This window comes from Tursiops truncatus, chromosome 3 (genome assembly GCF_011762595.2).
Source record: "Tursiops truncatus isolate mTurTru1 chromosome 3, mTurTru1.mat.Y, whole genome shotgun sequence".
NCBI lineage: Eukaryota > Metazoa > Chordata > Mammalia > Artiodactyla > Delphinidae > Tursiops > Tursiops truncatus.
Window position 1 is genome coordinate 35,943,153 of NC_047036.1, and position 23,517 is coordinate 35,966,669.

Consider the following 23,517-nt stretch of genomic DNA (forward strand, 5'->3'; position numbering starts at 1 on the left):
ACAAAAGTTGAAAATGAGTTAAAACGAGCAAGTGTCATTGTGCTCTAATATATCACAGATGCCTAAAACGTTGTTTCAAAAATTTAACATGCTTTGATATTCTAGACATTTCCTTTAATAACACAAATTTATCTTTTAAAAAAAATGCACATCACTCCTTTACTATACTGATCTGGAAAAAAGGATCTAGTACAGTTATGCTCAAATGCGTACTGGGCCCAAGTGGCAGGCCAAGCAACTGGAACATGATTCAGAAATCTGGCACAGTGAAAGACACACTTGGACGTGATCAAGAGGCATTTCACTACCATAAAATAATAAGGCAGCGGAGGGATTCTAACACGTGAGAGGATGAACTCCTACACCTTGGAAATCAAGGAGCTTATCCCATGTTGGTGTAAGGAATGGCTCATTTTCTGATGACCACACGTGGGAATATTTCAACAGTCATCAGAAACCCCAGAAGGTTTTTTTTTTAATTATATAATTTTAAAATCTACAAACAATAAGTGCTGGAGAGGGTGTGGAGAAAAAGAAACCCTCCTGCACTGTTGGTGGGAATGTAAATTGATACAGCCACTATGGAGAACAGTATGGAGGTTCCTTAAAAAACTAAAAATAGAATTACCATATGACCCAGCAATCCCACTACTAGGCATATACCCTGAGAAAACCATAATTCAAAAAGAGACATGTACCACAATGTTCACTGCAGCACCATTTACAATAGCCAGGACATGGAAGCAGCCTAAGTGTCCACAGACGAATGGATAAAGAAGATGTGGCACATATATACAATGGAATATTACTCAGACGTAAAAAGAAACGAAATTGAGTTATTTGTAGTGGGGCGATGGACCTAGAGTCTGTCATACAGAGTGAAGTAAGTCAGAAAGAGAAAGACAAATACCATATGCTAACACATATATGTGGAATCTAAAAAAAAAAAGTTCTGATGAACGTAGGGGCAGGACAGGAATAAAGACGCAGATGTAGAGAATGGACTTGATGACCCGGGGAGGGGGAAGGGTAAGCTGGGACAAAGTGAGAGAGTAGCATTGATATATATACACTACCAAATGTAAAAGAGATAGCTAGTGGGAAGCAGCTGCATAGCACAGGGAGATCAGCTCGGTGCTTTGTGACCACCTAGAGGGGTGGGATAGGGAGGGTGGGAGGGAGACACAAGAGGGAGGGGTTATGGGGGTATATGTACACGTATAGCTGACTCACTTTGTAACACAGCAGAAACTAACACAACATTGTAAAGCAATTATACTCCAATAAAGATGTTAAAAAAATTAAAAATTAAAAAAAAATTATATACTTTTTTGTAAAAGTAAATACAACACATAAACATCCAGGATTGATCCCAATCTTCTGCAGGCAGGGAGGAAATATTTGTTTCAATCGCCACGCATATTACATTCATTCTCCACTGGAATGACTACAGCCACCCAGTCACCTGACTACAGAATAATACAGGACCGGCCCCTGGGAACATAAATAGGCTCTCTTGTTTTCCCTCATTGGTCACGCCTAACATGGTTCCCCCAACCCTTACTCAAGCAGATCCTTAGTAATAGACAAAGCATTAGCAACCCCCCGCCCCCGAATTACTTCCTGTCCACCCTCTTGGACAAGTCTTCCCTTGCTTGGACTGACAACCCTGCCCCAGAGGTGCATTCTGACTAGACTGCATGAAGGGAGTGGGTCCAAGAGAAAAAAATGGCTAATATGAAATTGGGAGCCACTGGTCCCCATCTGGATCTACAACTTACAGATGCGGTCAGTTTGATATGTGTAGGGGAGAAGTGCAGAGGAATGGGATGGGCAGGGAGGGTGTCCTTGGGAGTAGTTTGTCTGCTGCTCGCCCTCCCTTCTTGGCCTTGCCCTGGGCAGCCACAGCGTCCATGGCTTTACACACAGTCTCCTCATCCCCCAGGAACTGCACAGGCGTGATGGGCTTCATGTTCTTGTCCAATTCACGGTCAGCAGGCTCAGCTCCATGATAAGCTCTTCGGAGACCCTCTCTGCTTGACAATGCCCCTGGAGGCGGGTGCCGTGGGCTACAGCCAATACCCGTTTCCCCTTCTTGATCTGGGAAACTATTTCTTCCTTCCAAAAGGGCAGAGCTCTGGTAATAGTATCCTTCAGACTCTCATGGGAGGGTAGCTAACCTGCAGTGAGGTCTCCATGACTTCGATTCTCACTGATGCTGCTGTGGAAGGGATGACTGGGCTCCACTGGAGGTAGTGGGACTTCAGAGGAGCGCCTTCAGATCTTCACTGGGCCTCGCTGCGCTTGGCAGTGGTTTCTGCTTTACTGAGGCCAGAGCCCTCACTGCCGCCCACTGAGGAGCCTGTCCTCGCCTCTGAGAGCCACATTTGGTCAACGGCACCCAGCACTGTCCAGAAGGTCTGACGTGCTCTCTTACGCACTGAGGTGAAGTCTACATGCTCGCAGCCCACTGCCTGGCTCCTGCTGTCTTTTTTTTTTTAAGATAGGCTTGAAATTTATTCCATGTAACTGTGGCTATATATGGTTCTTAAAGGCAGTGCGATCCTGCTAACACTTTTATACCTCCAACTGGACTTACAGTAGTACTTTACCCAAATATTTATTGAGCTTAAAAGTATTAATCATTTTATTTTTAATGGACTCATATTCCCCCAGGAATATCTTAACTTCTTCCATTCATAAGCATAATTGAAGAAAAGTGGTTAGGTGAGCAGAAGCCATAGGTAAAAAAAAATTTCTGTAGATCTATAAAGAGTATTCTGATGAAGCACAACAGATTAAAAACAACCCCAAAGAAAAAGCAAGGAATTGAGATCTACTGGCTGTCTATATTACTTCTTTTCCTACCTGCTGCAATTTGCGTCTAGGACAACATTTTCAATTCTCTGAATAACTTCTTCCATATCAGTCTTTCCTTTTTCCTTCCAGGCATCTTCTAAAACTGACCCTGTCAACTAAAAAAGCAAGTATCAGTAAAATAAAGAATTCAATAAAGTACAGAAATTCTAAAAAGATATTAGTAGTAGTTCAAGCATTCTTTAAATAAGATGAATTTAGCAAGTTAAATATTCCTAATTATTTTCTACCATCTAATATTCAGGAATCGCTATACTTTTTCTTGACAGGGAAAAGGAATGAACTATAGCAGAAGTTTAATCATAGGCTTTATATGCCAATGACTGTATGGCATGTTTGCTATATGACCAAGGCTATAAAATTTTAATCAACATATCACTTTTTGAAATATGCAACATCCAACAAGTGTAGAAACTCAGAATTTAAAAAACACAATCAGGAAAAAATGAGTTAAGGATATAAGCAGGTAATTCACAGAAACTAAAAAAATGGCTTACAAACAAAAAAAGGCTTTAATTCACTAGTGATTTTAGTCACAGAAATGCAAATTAAAATGAGCTTTTTGTTTTTACTCATCACGATGACAAAATAAAACCTAGGATTGATTCTCTCCATCACTGATAAGGATATGGGAAAAGAGGTATACTCATTCACTGTTGGTGGGAACACACTCTGGTTCAGCATTTGGAAGGGAAATTTGGCATTACTTATCAAATTAAGGTATACATGCTCACTGAGCCACCAAATCTATGGGTAAGAATTTAAGTTACATAAACAACTGCATATATAAAGATACAATGAAAGATTACTGACAGTGCGACAGTGGCTAAACTGAAAATAACTGCTCAAGGATGGAATGCATAAGCAGTGTGCATGCATACAATGGAGCACTGGGAAGCTACTGAGGAAAGAGCCGAAATCCAAGACCTCCATTTGGTGGCGAAAAAGCCAGCCACATCAGAGTAAGATCTTACGAGAGCACACATGCAGATAGAGGAAGGGAAAGAAAGGGACTTTACGTATGGAGCGGAGTGAAGGACTTCCATTTTTCACTTTTAAATTTCTTATATTAAACAATAAGTATATATTGCCTTCCCAATATTAAATTTGAGAGTAAAGTAAAATGTCAATATTTAACTTACATAACTAACTCTTGGATCTATTTGTGCATTATATGTACTTTCCTTCCCCTAAATTATACACTAAAGGGATGAAACAGTTACATTTTAAGAAAAAAATAAGTAAAACCTACCTTCAGTAATTTTACTGCACAAATTAAGTTGTCGTCCATAGGATTAGAAAAGAGGGCATTCAGCAACTCCCGAAGACCGACCTGAAGAATGTCTGCCCTTGTAACCTGCCCATTTGTTCCTTTGATCTTTTGGGGAGAAGAAAATGAAAAGCAACTATGCCAAAATATAACACAGATATACAAATGGTCTAACAAAGTGCTGGCAAAATAAGTGTTTTAAGTTAAACAATACAAAACATATGGTCAGGGTCTTCCCTGGTGGTGCAGTGGTTAAGAATCTGCCTGCCAATGCAAGGGACACAGGTTCGAGCCCTGGCTGGGGAAGGTCCCACATGCCGCGGAGCAACTAAGCTCGTGCTCCACAACTACTGAGCCTGCGCTCTAGAGCCCGCGAGCCACAACTACTGAGCCCACGTACCACAGCTACCGAAGCCCACACGCCTAGAGCCTGTGCTCTGCAACAAGAGAAGCCATGACAATGAGAAGCCCGCGCACTGCAACGAAGAGTAGTCCCCGCTCGCCACAACTAGAGAAAGCCCGCGCACAGCAACAAAGACCCAACACAGCCAAAAATAAATAAATAAATTTATATATATATAAAAAAATATATGGTCAGGATAATTTAAGCCTCTTTAATATTACCGCTTCATAAAGCAGTCTCTAGCCTATTAACACCTTTTTGGGAACACAGAGCTTTTTTCTGCTTTTTATACTATTTAAAAATACTCTAACTTGCATCAGAATATAACATGTATCTCAGCTCTCTGGCTTGAAGAACTGTAGGTTCAGGAGCCATGCCTTATCTTTATAACTCCCACCACACATATCATGACTTCTACATAGGAAGTTCAACTGCGTTCTTAAAGTGACAATTCATTTAAGGTACATTTTATATTGGTGCTCTTATTTGGCTTATACAAAAATAAACTGAGAAAGATTACGGCATGAGATTTTTTTAAAAATTAAGGTTATCTGTGGTAAAAAGGGATAGTAAATTAGGCACGAGATTGCACAAAGACCTTTTAGATGCACTGACTGAGATGTACATTTGACGGTGGATTCGTGTGTCTTTTCAGTGGTATTTACAATACTAAGTCCTCAAATCAGAGTTTAAGAAGGTATACCGATATCTGGGACTAACTAGTTAAAAAAAAAAAAAATCAAGCAAATCCATTACAAAGTAATATTCAGCACTTAATGTTGCCTCCCAACAAGCATATACTCAAGTATGCCACCAATTTAGCTGTAGACTTTGTACAAATACATTCTATATAGAAGATTAATATATAAAATAGGACCAAAAAGAACTACTGTAGGTGAATTAGGTGAAAAAAAAAACCCAAAAAACACAGAAACTCTAGTCTCTCCCCTCTTCAAAGTTTTATGCTCTGCAAGGCAAGTTGCTTTTGGGTCACCATCTGAAAGTCAACATACTAAATGTGCTAATATTTATGATACAAGGATTCAAAAAGGTGTGACTGTCTGTATTCCAAAAGCTTGAAATCACATGTAAACCATGGCTTTCCAAAAGTACATAGCTTAGTAACTATCTCCCAACACTGCCCATGAACAGGAAGACAAAATGGTACATATGTTCCATTTGAGGACAGATACTATCATGAGTAGGTACTGAGACTATTTTCTTTATCTCCCATTTCACTCTTAATGTTATAAAAGAGTAAACACAAATTCCTTATTGAGATCAATTTATATTCTCAGGCTTTGTCAGTACTAAAAAGAAAAATTTCTCCTCACCTCCAGGTTAAGATAAAGTTCTCCCAGAAAGAGTACAAATGCATGGAATCGTTTTCGAGTCACTTCGTCCCCTTTTGCAGCTTGATCTTTAACTTCATATTCAGTCCGACATCTAATAAAGACATACCTTTTGTAATCTCACATTGCTTTGTTTTTTAAATAGTCAAACAAGATGACCATTTGTCAGTTTGGTTGTTCACAAGCAATACAGAGGCAAGTACAATGCACCAACACTCTGATTTTCTGTAATAAAAAGTGTTCCTGTCTATTGTAGCGATCAGAATATGTACTATCTTTTCATACAAAGATTCCTAGTTTTAAGAAACTGATAAGAATAGTTGAAAATAAACCTATTACTAGAACAAACTGTAACAAGTTACAGCTACATAGATTTCATGAGGTTCGTTGTATATTGGCACTAAAAAACAAAACAAAAACCCTCACTGCCTCACCTTATTTATTGTCTCATAGGCTTTTTAAGAAAGCACTGTTTTTATGCGAAGTATCCCTAAAATATTCTGCTCTTGCTGAAATACGAACTTTGAACAGAGCTTTAAAAAAGATATATAAATACAGGTGACGTCCAACTAAGCTGAAAATGAATTCTTATTAAGCCCATTATTCTTAGAATTTCTATTATACGAATCAGAGAAGTGAAGTAAGAGGAGGAAGTCCCCAATTGAAACCACACAGAAACATAGAAGGCAATTAATCTGGTCTTTGTCTGGGTCTTTGTTTCTAATAGAGACTAAAGGAGTCAATTTATTTTCCCTTGTTTGATTTCTCCCTGACTTGGTGCATTCACCTTAGAGCTTACATAGCTCTTATTATCTAAAATAATCACAATAAGCCTGTCATTGTCTATACCAATGAATTATGGTGTCAGCTGTTACTAAAACGGATTTTTAAAATTTACTTTTAATGTTCACCATTTTGGTGTTAAGATTTTTTTATTTTTATTGATAAGGTGTAAGAACATTCTAGAAAAGTCATGCGTTTTATAAAAATGATTTTGATAGTTCTCCTTTTAAAGACCAAGGGAGCAGCTTATGAAGGCTTAATGGCTTTCATACCTGAGGTACCAATTTAAAAAAATTTTCAAAAAGAACCTAAAAAGTCATTTCTTGTCCAAGAATTTACCTTGGTTCAGTTTATGTATCAATCATAAACCCAGCTTAGCTTATTGTGCCAATGCTTACAAGCTGTATTAAATGAGCAACATCTGCTGTTTGAGTCAGACATGGAAAGATATTGGTCATCTTCTCATACATATTAATTCCTCATCAGAAAAAAAGTTGGGATATCTATAAATAGAACACTGGTTAATAATGGAAAGGATCAGTTAATTAATGCCAATTCAGTTATCCAAGCACCTTGTTGGCTGCTTTCCTTTCTGTCTTTCCTTTTATGACTTTTCAGGTAAGAGCTTCGATGAAATGACCTTTTTGTTTTATCAACGCCATTACTATTAGATTATATATTAATATATGTTAATGTACGTACAAATGCAAATCCCTACCCTTGTACATGGTTGATTATCTAGGTGAGAGGAAAGACTCTAAAACTTTAAGCTAAAGACTTTCAATTATAAAAGTAATACATGGCTATTTCAAAAAGGTTAAAACAGAAAAATATAAAGAATAAAGACACTGCAGCCCAGAAATAACTGCTGTGAAGGTAACTTCTATCTGTTTCAAAGTATTCTACATTTTTAAGTTAACAGAATTATGATCTTTTCACTTGTTATATGATTAGTGTTTTTCCATGTTGATAGCTTTGACAGTATCCTAGTACTAGAGAAGCACACACAGGGGATACAGAGTCAAAAGAGCCAGAAGAGTGATTCTCAACCATGACTACATAGTAGAATCACTTGGGGAGATTTATAAACCATGCCCACACTCTCCTTCAGTCTAATTATATCAGAATTTCCAAGACTGGGGGCTTAGCTCCATTTTAAGTCTCTAGGTAACTCCAAGGCAGAGCCAGGGGTGAGTAGCACAAGGGAAGATAAGCAAGCCTTTCTACCATCCTACCTCCTCAAAGTGCCAACTTTCACATCTTTCCAAAAGCTATAATTTGTACTTTAATGATTAGGTAAGGTTGGATATTTCTGTAACTTTGTCATTTATATTTTTCCAAACTGCACCTATCCAGAGTCATTCCAAATACTTCTATTAAAAATAGAAATATTTCTGGCCTTTTTCTTACTCATTCCTAAGAGGCCCCTCTTTTCATATTAAATAAATGAGCTCACTGCCATGTTGTTACAAATGTCCCTATTTTTACTTCACTTCTTATAAATTTATGACCCCTCCAATATTATAATCTATATGAAATTAAGTTTAATCTCTTGTTTTAGGGCCTGTAGGTATCATGTCTTGCTTAAAATGGCTTTACTAACCTAATATTTTTGTTTGTCATTTTTTCCCCTAGTATTTGCTGTTTCAGTTTTATATCTGAAATATATTTTGGTGTAAAGAATGAGACAGGAACCCATCTTTGTTTTTTTTCTTCCCAAATGACTAGCCAGTTATGTCAGCAGCACAATTTGTCTTTTACTTATGTATCTGAAGTGTCACCTTCGTTAAAAGCTTAATTTTCAAGTGTCTCTGGAGTGTACTTTTGGAGTCTTTATTCTGTTCCAGTGCAGTTTAACCACACGATGGAATACTTTGCAACCATTAAAAGTATCTTTAAAGAACTAACAGGCAATCTCTAATAAACTCAAAGACAACCTTGTTATTGAATAAAACAACTCAGATTATAAGAAAATTCATTTCCCTACATTAGCTCATTAATTCAATGTCATCCCAAAACATAAATAAGTAACAACATTTGTGTAATTTCACATGCTGATTCTAAAGTTCAGAGAAAATAAGCATGCAAGAATAGCAAAGAAGACTACACACACACACACACACACACACACAGACACACAAACGAATGGGGAACTAACTAGACTAGTGTGAAAAAATGAGAGTTTTTTAATAGCCTGGTAATAAAACAGGAAGAGAACAAGTAATGAATGGAATAGAATGAAAGTCCAGAATCAATGCAAATATAAGGATGTAGTGTGATAAAGGCAGCAGTTCTAATAAGGAATGGATCATTCAAAAAAGTGGTTAAACATGTGGCAATAAATGAAATTAGATCCTTACTCAAGTCAAAAGTACTAAAAAATATGTAAAGTGACCATTTTTAAGATCTTGGAAAAGGAAAAGACCTTTCTAGGCACAAAACCAAAGGCAGAGACCATCATAAGAAAAAGGCATATACATGACTATAAACTTAATACTATACAAGTAAGAATGGTCTGCCCTTGGACTTCCCTGGTGGCGCAGCAGTTAAGAATCCACCTGCCAGGTTTCCCTGGTGGCGCAGTGGTCAAGAATCCACCTGCCAATGCAGGGTACACGGGTTTGAGCCCTGGTCCAGGAAGATCCCACATGTCACGGAGCAACTAAGCCTATGCACCACAACTACTGAGCCTGTGCTCTAGAGCCCGCGAGCCACAACTACTGAGCCCACGAGCTGCAACTACTGAAGCCTGCGTGCCTAGAGCCCGTGCTCCACAACAAGAGAAGCCACTGCAATGAGAAGCCCGCTCACCACAACGAAGAGTAGCCCCTGCTCACTGCAACTAGAGAAAGCTCCTGCACAGCAACGAAGACCCAATGCAGCCAAAAATAAATAAATAAATAAATTTTAAAAAGAAAGAAAAAAAAAAAGAATGGCTGCCCTATTCTCCCCTGCAACTTTCTATAAAGAACAGTCTTTAGCAAAGAAGAATGGTCAAATTCTAGTACATTTAGAAGTAGTTTTCCTTTAATTTCATATATACACACTAACCTTTGAAGTAGCAATTGGCGGAAGTTGCCACTCTGTGGGCTAATTGTCAGATGATGGGACAGGTAATTACAGAGGCGAGCTCCCATGTAAGAGAAATTTGGGATAGATGTGGCCTTTCAAAAAGAAAAAAGTTTTATATGACACAGACACATCAAGTTATTAATGCAAACACTTAACAGCAATATTCTAAAGAGGAAAAACATTCCTGCCCCCAAAACTGTACAGAAAAATGTACAAGTCATTTGTAATTGTTAGGCATAAGGATATTAACTCTCCCTCCCAACCTTACACCAAGAACCAGAATAAGTACAAAGAAAAACATTAAGGTAAGCTCTCCCCACCATTTACCCGAGGTTAGCAGAAAGCAAAGAGATAAATCTCTCTTTACACCAACTAATTTTTGCACAAAATATGTACATGTACCCAGTTGCATAGTGCCAATTATGAAGTATATTTGCCAAACTAATGATCTGTGGCATTTCTCAGGAATAGGATGGCACCAACTTTGGCATCTAGCAGTCCAGAACAAGAATCCCAGGCCTGTTTTGTGACCCTGGATATCTCTAAACCTCCCTGAGCTTCAGTTTCTTGATTCCTAAAGAGGTAATTAATGGTACCTGATGCAAAAGATTAACACTTCAACAACACTCCAAACACTTGGGGTAATAAAAGAGGAAATCAAAAGAAATAAGCTATTTTTAATAAGAAGACAGTGGAAAAACACTGAGTATCAAAGACTGTGTGACATAGCCAAAGAAGTACTCAGGAAGTTTAACTTTCACTGCAGTTTTTAAAGAACAGTAGAATACACACATTAAGAGGTTAAGGGACTTGGCCAATCTCACAAAGGTAGTAGTTTACCAGAGTCTAGATCTAACAAATGGCCTGATGCCCCTCCAATCCTATGTCGGGTCTAGTTACTCATGTGCAACCTTAGACAAGTCATTTAACCTCTGTTAAGCTATGTATAAAATGGGGATAAGGGTAATACCTTGCAACCACTGAGGATTAAATGAGTTAACTACAGGTCAAGTGTTTAGCATTGCCTGGCATGGAGTAAGTACTTTATAGTTAGAACTTTTTATTTCTAATTATTTCCTTGCTCACACAGGACCCTGTACATTTCTCAGCAAGGAAGAAAGACTGATTCCTCCTGACATTCATGTATGTACCCCAAAAGACTTGAAATTCAAAATTTATACTTTTCCCATTATTGGCATTGCCTGTTTTCCTTTACTTTTAAAATTTAAAGTAAATTTAAAGACAACAAGGCTGGTCATTAAAGTTTCCTGCCTCCCTGCTATACCTCAATTTTACTTCCATAGACAACCACTTTCAATTCTTTCAGCTGAAAAGGTTTTAACCTCCGTATCTCCATGCTCCATGATTTGAGTTTAGCCATTTCTTACTAGCTCCCCACGAAGGAAGATAAGCATTTACTTTTCACCCTGTTTAACCTTACTTCATTCCACTATGGTATAACTGTAGATACACCATGATTTTTTTAAATAGTTTTGTGTTTCCCTTTACAGTTGTACCATGTATTATGCTGATTTCTCCTCTCTTGCACAACCTTGTTTTCCCTAGACTTAATTTTTTCTACTTTTTAAATATATTTCTCACTGACTTCTCATTAGTTTTTTCTTCTTAATATCTTCAAACATAAGGGAGTGTCCTCATCTTACCAGGGAAGTCTCTCCTGGAGCATTCTGCCCGATTCCAGTGAAGCCTTGTACCTCTAGGCCTACTATGTGCATGGCTACTATCTTGGGATCTCCCTTCACCATCATCTGGATGATTCACTTAGCTTCTCCTGTAAAATTCCCTGTTTCCTAGTTCCCATGTCTTCATCCTTAAATCCTCCTTTTGGTGGAGTACCTCCTTCAATAACTTCAAGAAGGATTATGATAAAACTTCAAACTGGTTACTCAGTGCAAAAAGATCTAGACAGTCTAATTTTTTTTAGATGTTCAAGCAATCTTTTTAGCCTCATTCCATCCTTATCCTAGAACCTTTTTGGAGATTCTGCATCATAAATCAGGGCGATTCTCGACTTTCCCCACTGGCTTGGAATTCAACTTTTAAAAAAATCCGCCAGGTCAGTTACCACTCACCCATCTGCGTTCTAGTCTCCAAAATGGGTACTTCTATCTCCTTTCGCTATATAAGTCCTTATGGGCTTTTGGTGTTCTAAAATCCCCACACTGTCATTTTACAGTAGTATTTGGTGAGGAATCAAAATTGAGTATGTAGGTTTAATCTGCTTTTTTTTTTTTTTTTTTTACTGTTGGTAAATCTATATCACTGACCATAGAATGGTAGAACTTAAAATATATGAAGCGTTGGCTTTGAGACAATCACAGAAATTGTAGTTTGTTAGGTTAGAGCCTTTCTAACCAACCCTGATATAATACGAGCATAATAAGAACTATAATAATATAATTCTGATATAAGAACTATAATCAAGCAGCCTATTGAAGAGCTGAAACTAAATAGAGCCAGAAAAGCAAAAAGAAAACAGTAAAATTCTTCCATTTTCTTATCTAATATTCCTTTTTAATCCATTTAGATGGCAAAAGTAGGAATCAGTACAAATAGAGCAGATCTATCTTCCTAAAACCTCAAGCATTTTTAGAAATCTAAGAGTTGGTCAGGTAATACTGAGGTCCAGTAACAATCCAGAACAAACTGGAAAAGTAGTCAAATGAAACACGAGGTAGGATTAAGAAAACACACAAAAAAACAACCTGCTATCATAAGTCACCCTCACATATATTCCCAGTTTGAGCTGCTCTTTCAGCAATGACTGAAACAGAAATATAACCTTTGGTGGCGTTTATCTCCTACTCTGTTTTTGGCCAGCCTCCTCACTGACCTTAAATTTGTCTTCAAAATTGAGTGTTGTCTATTTTTTCCCCCTTAAAATAGCATTAATGTGTCAGTGACCAATATGCTAGAATTAAAACTAAACTTTGTGTGAACAACCTAGACTGACATTAGATTTTTTAAAGGAATTGAGATGTAAATCCTTGAAATTTTTAAAGACAAGCAGAAATGTTAAGACTTAAATCAAGGTGTTTTGTGGTCCTTTTTTTTTTTTTTTTAAATAAAGAATCATTTGTGAGGCAAAAAAGTTCTCCCATGACTTTTTTTCTCCCCTACTCCAATAATGGCAGATCCTTATAAAACAGGGGTTTGGAAAAAAGGCATGATACTCATGTAGTGGCCTCAGAAGTGTCCAAAGCTCCTTCCAACTGCCTGTACAGAGCCTTGGCTACACAGGAAAATTTGCAGTCTGGCTCTAGTCCTGGATCCCTAATTACAGAAATTCTGTACAACAGAGACTTAAAAGCTCTCATGAACCATAAAGAGTCAAGGAGTGTGGAGGCTGGTGAACACGTACCTGGCCTCCCTCAAGGAGCAGCCACCACCTTTGGGCATCAAGGAAGCTATCCAGTGATTGCCCCATGCTATTAGCCAACCTACCTGTTGATAGATGAGTTCCACAAGTTCTTGCAAAGCATCATCTGTTGTAACCCAGCCATTCAGTGTCTCTGCAAACTGTTCAATTTCAGTTTCAAAACTGCCAGGCTGCTCTGTAAGATGATTCAAAAAATCCTGAACATATTCTGACAAAGTGGGATAATCCTCACAACCATCCTCATAGGATTCCTATAGATCAAAAGGTTAAACATAAATTAATCCATGCAACTGGCTAAAAAAACATGAAGCAGCTTTGAGTTGGGATGTCTCTAGCTCAAATTATATTTTTAAGAATCCTTAACCTGATAAAATGTGTTATTTTCTTCAAAAAGTTAAGTCCACTTCTTCCTTGCCCAATAGCCAAAATGTTATAATAGAAGGGCTTCATCTCGCTGGGTAGAGAATTGTCTTCTCACCTCTGGTAGATTTACAAGATGGCTGAGAAATAAAGTTTAAACCAACATTTCATTATAATACCAAGATCAAAATTAAGATTTATAGATACAATAAGATCCAGGATTTGTTTCAAAATGGGAGGGGGAGAGGGACCAGAGATATAGAAACAAGAATGGCCACCTGTAGCTAACTACTGAGGCCATGGGCATTCATTATACCATTCTCTATCCTTGTAGATATTTGACAATTTCTATATTGAAAAAAGAAGTTTGTCATCTGTCAATCCCCAAGGACATGGAAATAAATATATAGTTAAGTGACTATAAAATATCATAGTGTACAGTGGTAGGAGACTTGCTATGTCCAAGTTTCCAGCCAATCTTGATAGTAGCAACAGTTTCCAATTAATATCTATCACTACCACCCCAATGTTCATAGCAACATTATTTACAATAGCCAAGGTACGGAAGCAACCTAAATGCCCATCGACAGATGAATGGATAAAGAAGATGTGGTACTTATATACAACGGAATATTACTCAGTCATAAAAAAGAATGAAATAATGCTATTTGCAGCAACATGGATGGACCCAGAGATTATCATACTAAGTGAAGTCAGTCAGACAGAGAAAAACAAAGATCATATGATATCACTTACATGTGGAATCTAAAAAAATGACACAAATGAACATATTTACAAAACAGAAATGGAGTCACAGATGTAGAAAACAAACTTATGGCTACCAGGGAGGAAAGGAGGGAGAAGGGATAAACTGGGAGAATGGGACTGACATATACACACTACTATATATAAAACAGATAACTAATAAGGACCTACTGTATAGCAAAAGGAACTCTACTCAATACTCTGTAATGACCTACATGGGAAAAGAATCTAAAAAAGAGTGAATATATGTATAACTGATTCACTTTGCTGAAACTAACACAACATTATAAATTAACTATACTCCAATAAAATTTTTTTTAAATATACCACTATCACCTTTAAGTAGTTCCCAACCTTTTAATTAAAAGAACACAAAACCATATTTTAGTATTATTTAATTCTTAGAGAGACTTACAGCCAATAAAAATTTCTGGGAAGACAGACAAGGGATAATAGTAGTTACATCTGGAGTGAGGAAAGATTTATGTTATAAATACAGACCCTTTATTATGAAATTGTGAAAGCAGTTAAGCATTATAAATGCATGTATATTAAATAATTACTTAATGTTAACCACAAACGTGTGAATTTTACAATTAAAAACTAGTTTAAGTTTCTGATATACAGTTTAGAGTTTTACAGATTTGTAGTATCCTATTAATGACAATGAAAAGCAGGAAGTCTACAGGTCCCAGTTGATGGTACTAATTTCTTAACTGTTCCTATCAAACATCATTCATTGTGGCAAAATGCAGTTTAGAACACTGATTTCAGTCTTTTTTTTTTCCCAAATAAGCATAACTCTTTAAGAGAATTTGAAGTGTGAAAGTAAAAGAGGAAAGTAGAGCTGTTCTGAAAAAAGCTGAAAAGGGGATTCAGGGCCTGTTGTTTCAAGCAAAAAGGGAGACACAGTATTCTGAACAGATGAGCACTCCAATGTGTTTGAATTAAAGCTTGTATTAGTTCTCTAGTACCAGATTTTTTAAAGTATACATTTCTTCAGTCTTCAATGTGAAGTCAAATGGCTTCCAAGCAGAGGAATATTTAAGTTTTATTTTTCTTAGAAAGAGTTCTGTGACAAGAGGTTAGGAGGGACATCAACTAGAAAACTCACTTCCGGGGGGAGGCGGTACATATGGGGGGATAGGGGTATATGGGAACTCTCCGTACTCTCCAATCAGCTGTGCTGTGAATCTAAAGCTGCTCTAAAAAACAGTCTATTAATTAAAAAAAAAAAAAAAAAGAAAACTCACTTCCCAGTAGGTACTTTGAATACACTGTCAAGAGATGAGAACCTAATCCAAAGCAGTGGGATAAAAGGAAATGATCACTTAGGTGGAATAGTCGAGACTATTTTAGTTAACTTGATTGGAAGCGGGCAAGAGTGTGAAAGAGGAAAGTGAGTCAATACACCACAAGCTTTTAGCCTGAGCAGCTAGTTAGAATATAAAAGTATAAGAAGAGGTTTGCAAAAGATAAATTCTTTTTCGTTCTTGAGTTTGAATGTGAGATCCTCAGAAAAGGTCAAGACAAATGGAAACACAAGCCTGGAGTTAAGAGGAAGAATTAGATTCCAGAGTTATCAACAGGCAGGTTGGTGATGGTCAGATTCTAGGGGATTCTAGTATCACTAAGGGAAGTAATAAAACAGAAGACAGAACCTCAGAGCCTGCAGTCTGAGGGAAGGAGGAATGGTCTCAAAGTTGGGAGGATGAAGTACTGCCACAGAAGCCAAAGGAAAAGGTAAATGAGGAGAGGTGCTCATAATAGCAAATGCTACAGAATAATGTCATTGGTTAAAATCTGAGAGAATGATGGTTGCAGAGTCTTAGGAATCAGAACTATGCACACAGAGAAAAAACCTGAGTAAATTAGTATCTTAAATATTCAGTTTTTATAAAAAGGAAGAAATCCTGAAAGACTGAAAAGGTACCCTTGGCACCTAGAACAGGACCCACACTGGGAATTAAACCTTATAGATCATACTGTGGTCAACAAAGTCTATTTAGATGAGGTTTAAGAGGACGATAGATTTTAAAACCCAAACAACATCAGCATCTGTCACAAAAATAATATCAGTACAATTAAGAGGATCAGTCTGCAGAGGTTTGAACGGTCAGTGAGAAGTAAAGTAGTACCAACAGTGAATAATTTTTCATTTTGGAGAATATTACTATTGAAAGGCAGAAGAAAAACTGGGCAGTAAGTTGAAGGAGGATATTCTTAGCAAAAGCTGGGATTTTTTTGTGCATGTGGGGGGGGGGGCGGGTTGTCTCTTAATGAATGCTTTATCAACTCCTATGTGGAATTTTTGGTTCTCGTAAGTGAACCATGATTAAATATTCAAGATGTAATGGCTTACCTGAGAAGAAGCAATGGCCAGTAATAGATGGATACAGCAACTCATTGGTAAGAAGGCATGGTAAGCAGTAAAATTCTAGCAGTGGGATTAGAGGAAGGATTGAAGATAAAAGGCTTGGAGTTTTAGAAGGGTTATGAAAGCACAGCAAAAGACTATCAGAAAAAATTTAAAAAGCATGCATTCTTGAGAGCAGATCCAGCTCAATGATACCAGGCAATAGCTTCTCATGTGTGTAACAAAAGCAGACTCAAGGAATTTCTGGAAACCCAGCTAGGAGACCACTAGAATAGAGGCTCTACAAAGACAAGAATTTTTGTCCATTTTATCCACTGCTGTATCCCCAGCCCTTGACTCGTGGTAAGCATTCGACTTTTATTTTATTTTATTTTTGGCTGCGTTGGGTCTTCATTGCCGCACGCAGGCTTTCTCTAGTTGCGGCGAGTGGGGATTACTCTTCATTGCAGTGCATGGGCTTCTCATTGTGGAGGCTTCTCTTTGTTTCCCAGCACGGGCTCTAGGCGCGCGGGCTTCAGTAGTTGTGGCTCACGGGCTCTGGAGCGCAGGCTCAGTAGTTGTGGCACATGGGCTTAGCTGCTCCACGGCATACGGGATCTTCCTGGACCAGGGCTCAAACCCGCATCCCCTGCATTGGCAGGCAGATTCTTAACCACTGTGCCACCAGGGAAGCCCTCAACTATTTCTTAATGAGTGAGTGACTTTGGATTACGGTTACTACAAGGAAAAGTTTCTCTCATAACCAGATTTTATCCTAAGACTTGGGAAAAACAAGGATTTTGCTGTTCTGTGACTAACTGGATTGAGAAAAACTCCTAGCTTTGACAGAGGGTAAAAGGGTAAGGCCCGAAAATTTATCAGGGCAGGGGTAGCAAGCTTGAATGCTTATAGAATCCAGGTGGATTACAGGCAAATGAAGTAAGCCAGTGAGCAAATTACAGTTTACACATTCTATATAAAGGGGCTGCCTCTATTCAGCTCCAGCCAACTCTGCTCTACCAAAACAGCAGTCCAGTATGGCCAGATCTTACGGATTTCAAAAGAAACCAAAAAATTCAGATTTGCAATACCTAATTTAAGTACTGGTAAATTATAAAGCCCCTTTTAAAAAAACTCAGGGCCAAAAAAGACACACCTGCAGGGTACACATGAGCCACAGGCTTCCAGTCTGCAATCTTTTCTGGCAAAATGAGTGCAGCAGGATCTCAGGAGACCAAGGAGCACCTAAAAGATGGCCGTGGCTCAAAGGAGGTGGACTAACATGGCTCAACACACTGCTCTCAGGAATCACTTGAACTATGTATAAAACTAGTTGGCAAAGAACTGCAACAACAAAAAAAAATTGCATCCCTCCCACCATAAGATAGCCCAAATCAATAGCAAGACAAACAAATGAGGAACATTTGTGGTTCTTAAGGTAAGTATCCTTAAGAGTTATTCAACTACTCACAGCTCTCCAATGGTTCCTTTCTTCTCTAAGCCAAATACAGTTTTGGGGCAAGAATCCAGCTGCTCTCATTTCTACTTTACCTGATTGATGGCCCATTCCACCCCAAATCAATTGCTCTTCCTACTATGCCTATATTTTCCCCTCTCCAGCCCCAAGGTTCTTCTTAATGCAGTCTAAGATGCATGAAATTTCTAAAATATGGAATAAAGCTTTCCCATGCTTTCTATCAAATATGAAAGTCAAGTCCCCCCATCCTCGCCCCAAAAGTAACAAAAAAAGGTGTGCCACCATTAGTTGATCAGATACATTCAAATTAAAAAACTAACACCCATCCACCAGAATGGCTAAACTTAAATAGCAAATACCTAGTGCTGACAAGGAATTAAAGCGACTGGAAACCAAACAGTACTCAACACATACATTGGAACAGTCTCTTTGGAAAAATATTTGGCAGTCTCTACTAAAGCTGGCTACCTTGAGTCCCAACAACTCCACTCCTAGGTATATACCAAACAGAAACAAGGGCAAATGTCCACCAAGGCATGGACAAGAATAGCAGCCCTAATCGTAAAAGCCCCAAACTGAAAGCTACCCAAATGCTCATCAACAGACAAATATTCACACAATGGAATGCTATGAGAATTAGTCACCTCCAATTACATGCTACTATATGGATTACTTTTGATATTGAATGAAAGAAAAATATATTTTATATGACTCCATTTATATGAACTTTGAACAGAGGCAAAACTATTGTTCAAGCAAAATAGCGGTTACCTTTGGAGAGCAGTAATGATTAGAAGGGGACAGAGCGGGCTTTGGGGGTGTTGATAACTTAATGTACACTATTCTGTATATTACATGTCAAAAAATGAAGACCGGAAAAATAGGACTTATGCTAAAGTATTATCATTTCTTCAATCCAGAATGGTCCCTGCCCTACTTATCTATAATTAATTGCTATGCATTTACATAGCACAACAAATTCCTTTCTATATATCCCAATCGTGCTTGGTGTTTTTTCCTGCCATTTAAGTGTGATCAATTTCTAAAATTCTTACGTTATTGACAAAGATGACTCTGAAAGTTTAAAACACTTTATCAAAAGTTTAAAACACTTCATCAAAACTCCCTACATTTCTACATAACTGTTAATTAGAACCAGAAACACTTCTATTTTAACATAACAGAGCCCAGATGTGTATTTCTCAACATTCAAAAACCTACCTGAATTAGTCTGCAGCAAAACCACTGATAATTTACCCTAAAGCTACCAATGAATATTCAGCTGTCCTACTAAAATCAAAAATTAACTTTGCCAGGCCACTATTCTATAGGTTGTCCATAAAGTCAGGACACAGACTTTAGTTTCATAGACTGAAGATGTCCTTGACCACCTTAAATTTATTAGACTAGAGATGGTCTATAGATGCTGGAAATACAGCAGTGAACAAAATAGACAAGATTGTCTACTCTTAAGCTTACATTCTGATATCTTGAAAATAATAACTACAAAATACATTCTTGAATCAATTTTGTTTCATGATTTCAATAAATTCATACAATGTTTTATGTGTGGTACAGAAAGCACACCAGTATATTGATAAATGATGCAATAACCATATTATTCCAATAATATTAACCTAGAGTTGCAGTAAAAGTGTACTTACTGTATAATTAGAAGAATAACTTGATGGGTAAAATTCAGGGGCGTTCACGGACAGCTTAGACATTAACACAGGAGCTGCAACCACCTGGGGTTTAGCCATTGTTGACTCCGAATTCTGCTGTGGGCTATTATCCTGCGAACTAGGTGGAGCTCTCAGGGGCCTCGTTTGTTCTGAGAAAGGAAAAAAAAATCGGTGTTAGATGCGTTCATGCCCTTGTATAACAACTTACTGTACACTGAGAAGCCATCTGAGCAGGGATGGTTTTTAAGTCAAACAAGAACCCTCACGAAATTTAAGGTTATCGCCAGGATATGCGCAGAGAGCCTACAAAAAGGAACAATAGACTTGCTTTAGCTCATTTATGAACAGACCTGCTTCCTTAATAAACACTTGAGGGCTTATTTTTCCTTTTTTTTTTCTTTTTAAAGTCGGTTAAAAAGAGATGGTTGCCCGCCTAAGGCCTCCCTCTCGGGGGCTGGGGAGGGGGAGGCGATTTTTACTTCCTCCCGGGACAACAGAACTCAGGAGACCGCGCACCGGACCCCTCCCCCAGCCCGGGCGCACAAAGGATTCCAGCGGCCACCTTCCAAACCCCGTTCCGGGCCCGTCCCCACCCCGTAACAACCGGGTCCCTCGGGGAATGCTTTCGGGGAACCGGGAGGAAAGAGGAGACAGAGCGCCGCCCTCGCGCGCGCGCGGAGGGCCGTGGGGAAGCGTTTGGCCCAGGAGGACGGGGTCCCCTAGAGCGGCTCCGTACCTGGGAGCGCCCCGGGCCGGGGAGGCCTCTGGGGGCCGGCGGGGACCTCGCACTGGGCCCCTGGCGGCGGGGCCGTCCTGGGCTGGCGCAGCGGCGGCGGCTGCAGGAAGCCCGGGGCTTTGGGCTGCGGCGGCGGCGGGTGCCGCGGCCGCTCAGCAGGCCCAGTTCCGCTCGGGAAACCGCCGCCCTCAGGCCCGCCCCCTCCGCGGCCCAGGCCCAGGCCCCGGCTCCGGCCCCGACCAGCACCTGGGGCCCGATCGAAACCGTCCGACATGCTCCTCCTCCTCCTCCTGCGGGGGCCACCGCCGCTGCGCTCGGAAGAGGACGCCGGGAGAGGCGTCGCAGCCCGGCTCTCGCCGCCGAGCTCACTGGGGCCTCATGGAGGAGGGCGGCGGGCCCCTGCTCGGCTCCTCCGCGCTTCGGCGGAGCGGACGGCAGCTTGAGCACCCGCCAAAGCCGCCGCACCGGAGCGCCCGGCCCCCACGGCTACCCTCCGCTTTCTGATTCTCCCCCAAAACCCAGCTCCCCCGCCTTCGGCGCGTCGGGGGCGAAGGCGGGTCACAGCGGCCCCCCGCGGCCCGGAGGCCCCGTTCGCGGCGGGCCGGCGGCCGCGGTCCTGCAGGCTGCCGGGAGAGGGGTAGCTAGACCGCTGGACAGCCCTGCTCGCCTCGGGCCGGGCGAGGGCCGGGCTCGGGGCGAGGGCATGTCGGTTCCCGGGGCGGGCTCGCTTACCCCTGGCGGGCCCGGCCTACATGAGGTTCTATGGAGAGAAGTCACTGACGGTTGATGCCAGGAAAATAAAAATACGGGGGGAGGGGCGTGGAGCCAGAGCCAGGGTTCGTGGACGCGCACCTCCGTGGGCGCGCAGGTGTGTTCAATGACCCGGCGCCTGCGAGACCGGAGGACTAGTCGGGAAGGGGGCTCTGGAAGCTGCTCTGCCACCTGCTACGTGAGCTGCGGGGAGGGGAGTAGGAACAGAATCACAAATGCCCCCCACCCCGGCCCATCTCAATTCACTGTAGATATTTATCACAGTAGGTCACACTGTGACCAAGCTTTACTCTCTTCCCTTTTCTCTTCCCCTCCAGAAATTTTAAGAAAATACCCTACCTTTCAATGAAACTCTCCTCCTTTTCATCTTTTACCAGTGCTGTCCAATCAAAATATAATGCGAACCACAAATGCAAGCCACTTATGTAATTATAAATTTTCTAGAAGGTACATTACGCGCGTGAAAAGAAACAGGTGAAATTAATTTTCATAATATAGTTTACTTAACCCAGTAGATCCCAAATGGTATCATTCCAACATGTAATTAATATAAAGATATTAATGAGAGTTTCTCTTTTTTCATACTAATCAAAATCCAAAGTGTATTTTACATTTTCTGCAATTCTCACTTGGGATTAGGCACATTTCAGGTGCTCAATAGCCCCCTGTGGCTAGTGGCTACCGCATTGCACAACAAAGTTCTAGACATTATTTATGTGTAAATTACTGTTTTAATCAGTCCTGATGGTACTAAAGCCAAATGAAGGATGAATATAAGTAATGAAAAGGAGGGGAAAAATGATTTCTTTACTGTTAGGTTGAAACATCTCCACAAATTGATTGTAGCCCTGTATTTTAAGCAAGCCTTAATGTTTTTCACCATTGTCATCTTGAGAATCATTTCAGTTAAGAAAACTCTTTTTAACCATTTTCTCTTCTTGCTAATGAAGAAAACACTGACATCTTCACCCAACTGCAAGAGGAAAATGGCTCTAATGAAGGCAATCGTGAATAACTGATTCATGCTGTTGATGGTTGGCAAAAATAATGGAGTCAGGGAAGGAAGCCAGCAAAAAGTGTGGTTCCTTGGTGTTGAGAAAGAATGTAGGGTTCAGGGCTTCCCTGGTGGCGCAGTGGTTAAGAGTCCGCCTGCCGATGCAGGGGACGTGGGTTCGTGCCCCGGTCCAGGAGGATCCCACATGCCGCGGAGTGGCTGGGCCCCTGAGCCATGGCCGCTGGGCCTGCGCGTCCAGAGCCTGTGCTCCACGGCAGGAGAGGCCACAACAGTGAGAGGCCCACGTACGGCTAAAGGAAAAAAAAAAAAAAGAATGTAGGGTTCAAAGTAGGCCAGAGCTTTACTTTGGATCCTGGCCTAGACCCTTAATGCCTGTGCGGTCTTGGGTAAGTAAGGGATTTAGCTTCTCTGGGCCTCAGTTTCCTCATGTATAAAGTAAGTATGTTGTAGCACTGAGCATATATTACAAAGACAGGACAAGATTACAATTTAAAAATTAGGTGAGGTAATGCCAATAACATAAAAATCCATTTTTTTAGGTAGTCGTCAGTCACTTCTTGCCCAGTCTTTTGTATTGCATAAGAAAGCCCCACAAACTGTACGCTCAACAACAGTTATCCTATATGTTCCACTAAAGCAGATGCTCCAATCCTGTCCCAGGCTTTTGTTTGCATTCACTACCCTTTATTTCCCCTTAGAACTTTTATGATGGCTAACCCCTTTTCCTTACCTAAGACTTTCTTATCTGAGGATGAGGCTATTCTGCATCCATGGTGACATCAGGGTATCTTTACAGTCCCTTTTGTTAGATAAGTTAGATAATTGAGATCTTGTCCTTCGCCTCTCCCTATTAACTGTTATATAACTTTAGCCCTATTCTCATGACATATGAAAAGTGGACTTGCAGACAACATGGATGGACTTTTTTACACTGTTGCTCTGATTCTCAGGCCTTCAGATTCGGACTAGAACTACACTACTAGCTTTCCTGGGTTTCCAGCTTGAAGACATTAACTCATGGAACTTAGCAGCCTCCTTGAGCACATAAGCCAATTCCTCATAGTAAATCACATATATATATATATATATATATATATATATATATATATATATAAGTTCTCTTTCTTTGAAGAACCCTGAGAAAGAATCTGATATTCAGAAGTGGGGTGCAGCTGTAACAAATACCTTAAAAATG

General features: G+C 39.9%; 1 protein-coding gene and 1 pseudogene across 4 annotated transcripts in view; both read right to left on the reverse strand.

Moving 5' to 3' along the window:
* Positions 1-2,495, reverse strand: LOC109548971 (probable phosphoglycerate mutase 4; annotated as a pseudogene).
* The window catches only part of PAIP1 (poly(A) binding protein interacting protein 1), a 29,364-nt gene extending 8,073 nt beyond the window's left edge, over positions 1-21,291 (reverse strand). The window contains exons 1-7 of one of the 4 annotated variants that reach the window (XM_033852849.2): positions 21,269-21,291; positions 19,780-19,949; positions 13,223-13,408; positions 9,737-9,849; positions 5,885-5,996; positions 4,130-4,255; positions 2,869-2,975 (exon numbers count right to left, since the gene is read on the reverse strand). In XM_033852849.2, coding sequence (XP_033708740.1) covers positions 2,869-2,975; positions 4,130-4,255; positions 5,885-5,996; positions 9,737-9,849; positions 13,223-13,408; positions 19,780-19,878 — 743 coding nt within the window. In that variant the 5' untranslated portion in view covers positions 19,879-19,949; positions 21,269-21,291. Of the gene's footprint in view, positions 1-2,868; positions 2,976-4,129; positions 4,256-5,884; positions 5,997-9,736; positions 9,850-13,222; positions 13,409-19,779; positions 19,950-20,536; positions 21,061-21,268 lie in introns of those variants that run through there. The other 3 variants (XM_033852847.2, XM_033852846.2, XM_033852848.2) reach the window with 3 other exon arrangements.
* Positions 21,292-23,517: the final 2,226 nt, after the last annotated feature.